At 41.1% G+C, this 10,000-nt stretch overlaps 1 protein-coding gene across 2 annotated transcripts in view; it reads left to right on the top strand.

Moving 5' to 3' along the window:
• The window catches only part of ptpn12 (protein tyrosine phosphatase non-receptor type 12), a 70,663-nt gene that overhangs the window by 53,497 nt on the left and 7,166 nt on the right, over positions 1–10,000 (top strand). For both annotated transcript variants that reach the window (XM_017706423.2, XM_017706422.2), the window contains exon 13: positions 5,098–5,897. In XM_017706423.2, the coding sequence (XP_017561912.1) occupies positions 5,098–5,897 (800 nt within the window). The remainder of the gene's footprint in view (positions 1–5,097; positions 5,898–10,000) is intronic.

Genomic DNA, 10,000 nt, shown 5'->3' with positions numbered 1-10,000 from the left:
TCAAATTAAGTTGTAAAGTAAATAGAATTAGTTAAAATGAAATGAAACAGCTGCAGGCCGAGTGGAGGTGGTTAGAGATTACAAGGTTAGAGTGTTCATGCAATACCAGCGAGCACTGTAGGGCTAAACGACAGTAGGTGGGACGAACGGTAACTTGGGCTACTGTTTGCTCAAAATAAATGAAATTCAGACTTATGCATTTGGTGTGTGGTTTTTTTTTTTTCTGTTTTCCGTTATACCGATGATGTCCAAACCGTGGTGTGAGCTGTGGCTTCTTTGTACAGTTACACCCATAGAAGTAGATGTGTTTAACTTACTTTCATTCAAAATAGCAAAACATGTCATTTGACTGGGGAGCGGTGTTCAAATATTTGCATATGACTATATATATATTTGTGTGTTATGTTGTTTTTATATAAATACACCGATGTTATAGATGTTTAGAATAGATATCACTGATATTTTAGACCGAATGGTGTGTTTACTGTACTTTGAAAGAGCGCACTCTTTAGGTGACACTGTGCTGCTGGGCAAGGCAAGGCAAGTCATTCAAAGTGCTTTACAAATGAAAAAATACAGAAAAATGTAATTAATGTAAATAAAATAAAATTTATGTAAATTAAAAAAAATTAAAAACATGATTAAAACAATAGATATAAAAGAAGTTAATCAAATTTAAAAGAAGGAGATAAAAAATTAGAATAAAAATAAGAAACATGATTAAAACAATAGATATAAAAGAAGTTAAATGAATGAGCATAAGAGTGCCGTTACAGGATAAAAGTGGATTAAACTGAGCTAAAGGCTCAAACATGAAGGTTGGGCTATAATCTGCATGTTATTTTACTACGTTTGAAATCCGACAGAAATAAATATTAGATTTCTCCGTTATGCTGATCCAGCTGGATTTAGTGCTAGTTTATACAGTTTATGAATATTGTAAGTAATCTATAAGTATCTGCATTGGTAGATATGTGTATGAAATAAATCACTTTGTCAGTGGCCAACAATTCCCATATCGTTGGATTCCTGCCTACAGCACAGGTCAGGAAGTATGGGGCAAAAATGCCTCCAAACTCACCGGTTAGAAATGAATATGAAAGATTGTGTAATAAATGAATACTAAAAGCTTCGGTTCAGCAATTGAAAAGTGTGTAATACTTGTGTATAATCTACCCGCGGGATTTGGTCAATGAGGGAGGTTGTTGCCTCTTAAATAATGATTTCCTATCCCAATAAGGACAAGAGCTCATATTAACCTGTTTTAAAGCTCTGAACCAAGTCTGCTTTTGCTTTGTGCTTGAGGTGAAAAAAGGCCCTGATGAGAAACTGAAGACAGGAAATCTCACCTGCGTCACCAGCTCCCTGTAATGTGTTCTGGATTTATGACTGAGATTAAAAGCAAAGGATTCTCACCACAGAGCCGATATGTGGAGGGCATAGCAGCGTGTGTGTGTGTGTGTGTGTGTGTGTGTGCGTGTACATAAATTGAAAATGCATGGAATGCTGTGGTGCAGGAGAAGTGGAGCATTGCCTCTGAGGAGCTTTATCCCAGTTGTAAAATGAGTTGGTGTGTGTTTTCGTGTGTGTATGTGCATGTGTAATCCCAGGGGATGAGCCTGTCCTTCCGGTGTCATCCATGAAAATGCAGAAGCGGGGAGGATTTAAGCTAAATGGGGGGAAAAAAACGCAAAGCGTCTGACAGCAATTGCATCAGTCCATCTGCTGAAGGCACACCAGCACTGGCCTCTGCGTGACCTCAGCGTATGTGTGTGTATAGAGAGAAGAGAGGAAAATAATGTGACCGTGTGAATTCTCCACTGCTGTCTGTTTCCTAACTGTGTGTAGCGAATAGCACTTGCGCTCATGTATGAGGCTTTGCAGGCTCAGAGTGCAGCTGTTTTAGCCCTTAGAACTCGCAGCTATCACCAGCAATGAGAACATGGCATAATTTGATTATTTAAAGGTAATAGGTTAATTATTTCTTTGAACCAAGTGGAGAATCTAAACTTTGTAAGTAGATGGTTTATTATGGTTATGAGAAGTTATTATAATGAGTACATCAGAGGTGGTTGCTTGTTGACTGACTCCAAGTTTGACTTGCTCTTGCCTGACCTGCAGCTCGACTCTAGATGACTAGACTCGTACCTAATGGGTGCGCTTTGCCTGTCAATGTCGAGGCGTCTTGTGCAGTCATTTAATGTGATGCCATTCTCTTGAAGCTTGCGGTGGTGTCTGGCTTGGTATGACAAAAAGCTATTCGTTATAAATTGGTCGGGGGAAAAAAAATTCAATCCAATGGACCGAACCGAAGTGATACTTGCGTTACTGTATATGCAGTGTTTAAAGGAAGTATCAGAGCATTTTATAATATGCCTGATTAAAAAAAACTTGCGAAAAATGTAGTTTAAACCATAATTTAGATATTGGCTAAGCTAGCCATTTATTGATATGTTTGTTTTTAGTCAGTTAACCTCAAAACACTTGCGTTCAACTAATTATCTATTGAATTTTCATTAACACTGAGCTTGAGCTATTTGTGCAATTTATTCGGACGACGATAAATAAATTACAGCACGTGTGTAACTGAACCGAACCAAATGCAGTTTTCAGATGGCGAAAATGTTAAATTATTTTATTATTATTATTTTGTCTGTTTCCCTCTTTTGTGTATTTTCGCAGACAACAAGAACTTACTGATCAATCCTTGCTGTCTCTGTGGTTGGTATGGCTGTGTCCCAACAACTAGAACTTTAAAAAAAAATGTCAGAGGAATTAATTCTCCCTCCGCTTCGTCACAGATGGTATTAACATGTGCAGAAACAGCTGTGAAATGGAAGAAATGTATTCAGTGTCTAATGACGTTTACCCTGGCCTTGACCTTGACCTTAACCTCAATCCAAAACCTAATCCTTGCATTGTAGTACATGGTTGAGTTTCACCGGATGGGTTAATAACTGGTTGAACACCTGTAGATGATCTATAAAGATCAATAATTAGCTGATGTCATTTTTGTTTTTAATTTAGACGTTTATTGGGTGTACAAAAGAGAGGGTACAAGAAACGAAGCAAGGCTGACTCTTTTGTCCACGTCAGGTGTGTACAAGCCCGCAGACAGAATGCTATAACTGAGGCTTATCCTGTACAGTGTGCATTACAGTGCATTCTGTATATAATATTGCAAGTTTAGCTTAATTGCTGTTTACGTTTTAAGGCATAACTAAGGTTTACAACCAAGACTAAAGACTCAAGTCTCTACTTGAACCTTACCTCAGAGACTTGAGACTTGATTCGTGCTTCCACAGAAAGAAAATCCCTTTTTTATATCCATATTTTTCATGCTTTCGTCATTTTGTGTCCTTTTTCAAAGGAATGTCCGAAGTGCAGGCTCTGAACGGTCAAGGAAGAATGTAAAATTCCTTATGAGTGTAATTTATTCATTATGGAATTACATTGAACTACTGTAGCAAGACAACCATAACTATAGCCTGTTAGATATTAATCTCATATAGAGAAAATCCCTGCAAAGAGAACATAATGATGAAATTTAAACCCACAGAGAGGGGGGCGGCGAGGTGAGAGGGAGTGTACAATTTAACCCTTTATTATCATTACTTGTTTGCCATCTCTGCTCTGACAGATATGCGTCCGTGGTTGTGCTGACTGGCGGCCAGCAGAGGCCCCTGACCCTATAGTGCAGTGGGGTGTAATGATGAAAGGGTGCAGGCTTACTGTGTTTTGCGAGTTTGTAATGTGTTCTAGTGGAGCTGGAACAGTGTTGCTGCCGAGTCATCCATCAGAGCGGTCTCTGAAGTAGTGACCCGCTTTAGGTTTGTCTTCAGCGCTCGCTGAGTGTGCAGGCTCCAGTAGCTATGCTGTTCAGTCATGTGCAGGGCATTGACCTAAGACAGCAGTCAGGTGCCTCTCGTTGGGCACATGACCACATCCTTTCACTCTTAGGCCTGCGAGGGAGTCTCAGAGTATGTGTGGCTACACTTATGTGTGATATCAGTGAAGGGGAATTTCACACATGGTTATTTGAGGACAAGTATTTTCCATTTCTCTCTTTCTCTCTCTCTTTTTCTCTTTCTCTCTCATATCTTAATGAATTGAATGTGTCATTACTGTAATAACACAGTTACAATAATACAATAACACAATGTTATAAAATGTCAGACAGTGCTTCCTTACATTTGAATTCAGTTTACTGCATTTCAACCACAAATGGATTATAGGCATTGAATTTAAAATAACAGTGTGTGGTTGAGTAGTTTGTTGTTCTGGATGTTCTATGATCTTTTTTTGCTTACACGATGGAAACATGATTATCACCTTTTTGAATTGAAAATTTAACATACTGTGTAAAATGTTAGAGTTTTAGTACATATTTTGTCCTCCATACAATCTGTTTATGGAATCTGAACTGCAGCAATAACTCATTTTAAGTTCTTTGTTTTTGCAATGTCACAAAAGCCAAAACATTTACATACATCCACCTATTTACAGTAGATTTACAGTAGCATACAGTAGATTTACACCACCCATTCATGGTAACATTGTGAGTGTTTCACCCTAAACTGCTTTTTGAATGAGGTACAGTGTAGGACAACCAATCAGACTGGAGCTCATTTATGTAGATCACTGCCGGTGGATCAAAACCTCGTATCTCCAAAATGGTAATTAGGAGTTGGAAAGTGGTCATGAAAAAGTTATTTTGGGTCCTTTGGCTCCATTGAAAGTGGAAAACAATAAATGACAAGAAAAATGCAGCATATGGGCCCTTTAATTATACATGATTAAATATAGTCTGCCACCTTGTGGTGACAGAGACAATTCATTATATTCTGATTTCATACATATAACTTATTCAGTGTAATAATTCTGTCATTAATTTTTATTTCTCTCTCTCTCTCTCTCTCTCTCTCTCTCTCTCTCTCTCTCTCTCTCTCTCTCTTCCCCTCTCTCTTCCCCTCTCTCTTCCCCTCTCTCTCTCTCTCTCTCTCTCTCTCTCTCTCACTCTCTCTCTCTCTCTCCCTCTCTCTCTCTCTCTCTCTCTCTCTCTCTCTCTCTCTCTCTCTCTCTCTCTCTCTCTCTCAGTTCTCAGGTAGAGGGCGATGTTAAAGAGGAGATTTTGCAACCTCCAGAACCTCGCCCCGTGCCGCCCATCCTCACTCCCTCTCCTCCCTCTGCCTTCCCTACCGTCACCAATGTGCGCCAGGACAATGACCGCTACCACCCCAAACCTGTCCTGCATGTGCTGGCCTCTGAGCAGAACCCTGACCTCAACGAAAACTACAGCAAGCCCTCAGATGGAGCAGCCCCTGGGTCAGCGGCTGCCCCCTCACCCACTGGACCCCCTTCTCCTCCTGCAGATTCCACGGAGAAACGGCTGACTGAGCGCAAGCTGAGCATAGAGATCAAGAAGGTGTCGCGGCAGGAGGGCCCGCGCAGCTTTGAGGGAAACAGCATGCTGCACCGTACACACGCCTTCAAATCACGCAACAACGCCAGCAGCTTATCGCAGTCGGAGGACTCTGAAAACCCACAGCGGCCCAACCACCTGCCTCTGGTCAAGCAGAAGGGTCAGGCGACTTGGGCACAGCCTGTCCCGGACAGGGTCCCCTCGCCGGCCGGACGCTCCACCCCCAGCCCTGCCCCTGCCTCTGAGGTGCCGCTCAGGACTGCCCTGTGCTTCACCAACCCTCTGCACTCAGACCACTCTGACCCGGAGCTTGATGAAGCAGAGGACATCAGGCCTGCTCTCCACACCGACTGTCATTCCAATGTTTCCACGGCAACCGGCACGGTTTCTGCAGCGCCACACGAGGACCACGTTCCCAGGAAAGTCACCCCGATGTCCATTGCTGGCCTCTGCTCGAAGTCGGATGAGGCAACAAGTATGTCAGACTGCATTTAGCTATTGGTGGCTCTTGTCTTGTCTGGGATGAGGGTGAAGTAGACAGATTTCAATAGAGAGAGAACAAGAATCGAAATAGAGATTTAGGTGTACACGGTAACTGAAAAGGGATACTTTGCCAAAAAATTTAACTTTAAACTTTCCTCTAACCTCACATGTAGGTATTGAGCTCTATGTGAGAAGTTAACTTCTTAGATTTGGACTGAAGCTACACGGCTAATGTAGCTAACAATAGTGGAAGCCAATACCCCACCTACCAAAAAACCTACCAGCTGTTGAAAACGGAGAGCAGCTCCTCTGTCTCCACAGTCCAGTGCAGACCCCATACATGCCTTTTCTCCTGTTTTGCTCACTTACATCATTGACCAGCTCACACTACAGGACATGTGGGCGTTTTGAGTCATACAGATCATGTTTGAAAATACCGGAACACCTTGAGTCACTTCAGCGCTCAGTTGGGGGGCTAGAGTTAGACTCATTTCCACTCCCACGCTATCAGATCATTCATACCATCATTCGCTTCTTATGGAGCTCCTGACCTGGAAATTTATTGTGGGATGGAGCCAATCAGGCTTAAAATCATGTCTAGACCCAGCTTAAATCATCACACTCACAGTCATCACATCTCACATCTGTAAAAATGGACAGAATAGCTTAGCTACAAATAGCATAGCTGGAGAATTAGTATATGATGAAATTTTCACATCAGATTTGTAAAACTGCCATTAAAACTCTGTGCCTTGATTATTATTCAACATTTACAGCATTTCACAGACGCTCTTATCCAGAGCGACTTACAAGAAGGATTTCATGTACTGCACTGCATTAAATCCAGTCAAATGGGGCTAAGTATGCTCTCTTTGTATGAAACAACACACAGATGGTCAGTGTTGATTAGGTATTGACAATATAAACAACACGCTCAGAAATGCATACTGTGCATCACGATAATAAAAATGATAATGATAAAATTTATGATGTCACCACCTTGACGTATATCTATTTAATACATAACCGTTTGCAGCACAGCGTCAGAGATCACATACTCAAACAGCTCATCTATAAGCTTCCATTAAGCCTTAACTACATTAGCTTTGTAGCTCTAGCGCAAAGCCAAAGCTTAATACATCAGGCAACAAATCGCTTGGCTCAATGGCCATAGAGATAAATTGTGGTAAGAATAAATTCTGAAAATTAGTTTATTCTCCTTTCCTGAAATGCAGGATAAACTAAATATAAACACTCGCTGTAAACTATAAAACAGTGCAGATTTCATTGATTTGCTTTATAGGACATCCTGTATTTCAGCAGTGTAGATCTGTCCTCTCAGCCTCAGAGTTAGAGTTCAAGACCAGGTCTGTACTTGCACCATGGAGACAGTTACAGTCTTATGGATGTTCTGATGCTTTTCATGCATGCAGCACTCTCGTGACTGCTCTTGGGTGGGTTACAGAGCCTTTGATTAGGATTTTCCAGGTCTAAAACATTCAGTAGCTTTCTAGTTTGTAGGGCTGAGTAAGTTATTTCTACTACAAGAAGGTACATTATGATATTAAGTTAGGAGATTTGTTGTTTTGAACATCTAGTATTAAGTGACCCAAAAATGGTGACACTAGGGCAGGGGTGCTCAACGCCAGTTCTGGAGAGCCAGTGTCCGGCAGAATTTGGTGATTTACCTGTTCAAGCACACTCGATTACACTCCTCTTTTAATTGCCAGGTTTAGTGGGTGTGTCTGAGTAGGGCAGCCACCAAACTGTACTGGAAATCGGCCATCCAGGACCGGAGTTGTGCATCCCTGCACTAGAGCTTGACCAGTATGAGCCATCATGAGATTTTGTCATTGATGCTGCTTTTAAGGAGATAAAAATTCCATAAAATCCTAATATTGACTGATTTTATAAGGTCAAACACTGGGAAACATTGCCCGGTACTTTTAAACAGTGCTTTCCTAACTAATGTAATTATCAGTTGTGAAATATGACTATCAATCCATTCCTAATTGCCAAATAAATAAATTAAAAAATCATAGTATTAATACATAATATTATGTACTCATTAATGCTCTCAAACGAGCATGCCCTTAACAGTGATAAGTATGGTTATTTAAAATAGAGCATTCCTGTGTGTGTTTATTTTTTGTGTAGTATTAAACCAGGCTTTGGTCAGTAGGGGGGTTCACCAGCACTGCTAAATATGTAGAACCTTTGCTATCAGCCAGTTTTATCAGCTAAGCAATAAACTGGTTGCAGTGGCTGAAACACGAAACTAAATGTGTTTATGTGAAGCTGTTTAGTTTGTGGTATTTGGGTAATTCTGGTGTGATTATCATGCCAGGACGACTTTGTCACAGACCTATTTCAGACAGCCATCTGCTGAAGTGTGGAGAGGAATCAAAAGGAGAAGAGTCACAGATTAGTTATGTAGATAGGAGCGCTGCACACGACAGCCGTGCCTGGGACCCCCCCCCCGGCTCGCCGGCTCTAATGGGGAAATGTGTTGATGGAATGGAATGCTCTGAATGTGTGTGACATGAAGGGCCGCTTTTGAGCGCTGGGCTGCTGCTGGCTGCTCTGAGGGTGCTGCTGCTGGAATGCCTCAAGGAACTGATTATGTCTCTTCTCTGTCTGAGTATCGGGCATGAGTGCTGTTACTGGTCTGTTTCAGTGACTGTGGATGGTAAAGGGCGGTCAGTGCTGGTCAGAGATCAAGAGCATGAATTGCAATTATCTGCCTAACACACAAACATGGTTTATGCTCTCTTTTCACACCTGAATGTTGCTCTGGTGCCAACTACTCACTCTCATGTTCTGTCTTGTTCACTCACACCAGTGCCAAGGAACTTTTAACCATTCTATAACTCCGTAATCGCTGTCTTTCCTGCCTCTTCTCTGCGTCTGTGAGGAAGATGTTTTTTATAGTAATAATTCTGTTAAAAATCTAAATTACATGTTTTTTCCTTCTCGGATGTAGCCGATCAACCAAGACAGGTTTGCTTGTTTTATTTTACGCCGGAGCTCTGAAGCAAATGTAGCTGACTAGTCAGCAATTAGTGTTCTATGAAGTACATGCCTAAATCATCATACACTTGCCTGAAACTATGTCCAGTAATTTGGCGAAATCATCGTACACTGTGAATTGAATTCAAATGGACTTGCTTATAGGGTTTCAGACACTGTATAATGTGCTGTTTGGATGAAAGTACATTGTATAACTAATAACAGTAGCCTGAATACTTGTGTGGCCTGGCCTGGAGCACATGTGTCAGGCTCCAGTCCTCGTGGGCCAAAACACTACAGACTTGAGCTCACTGCCTTGCACACCTGATTCAGCTCATCAGCCAATTGGCAAGACCTTTGTGATCTGAATTCAGAGTGTTGGATGAGGGTAAGCTCCACAGCTCTTTGCACGGAAGGTACCCAGTTTGACTTGCCCTGTCTATCTGCCTATCTGTCTGTCTATCTATCTGTCTATCTGTCTATCTGTCTATCTGTCTATCTGTCTATCTGTCTATCTGTCTATCTGTCTATCTGTCTATCTGTCTGTCTGTCTGTCTGTCTGTCTGTCTGTCTGTCTGTGTCTATCTATCTGTCTGTCTATTTGTCTGTCTGTCTATTTGTCTGTCTGTCTGTCTGTCTATTTATCTATCTATTTATTTATTGGTCCAACCTACATCGAAGCAAAACCTAGATGAAAATCTTAATTGAATAAATATTTTTTTGGAAGTTTTACCAAATTTACCCTTTTGTTTCCGAGCAAAACTAAAACGAAATGAGCAGCACTGCAGTACTTGAGTTTAAATACAATGTGCACAATATTATATTAAACAAAAATGAAAATGAATGACAATTATAAGACTTTTTTTTTTTTTTTATAAGATGTATTTTTTCACTGTAATCATTAACCCCTTCTGTGAAGGCCTAGAAAGCTCTAAGGGTACCTTTTCAGCATAAACGGCACATATATCTTGATGCAAATAGCCTCATACTGTGTCAGAATCAACATGAGCAAGTCTCTTTGGGATTTCTTAGCTCACAAGTTTGCGATGAATCAGGCATGCAGTCTTCACGTAATTGGTGGATAGG

This window comes from Pygocentrus nattereri, chromosome 11, assembly GCF_015220715.1.
Source record: "Pygocentrus nattereri isolate fPygNat1 chromosome 11, fPygNat1.pri, whole genome shotgun sequence".
In the NCBI taxonomy this organism is placed as follows: Eukaryota; Metazoa; Chordata; class Actinopteri; order Characiformes; family Serrasalmidae; genus Pygocentrus; species Pygocentrus nattereri.
The sequence above is the reverse complement of the archived record's forward strand: the minus strand, read 5'-3'. Positions and strand labels throughout refer to the sequence as shown.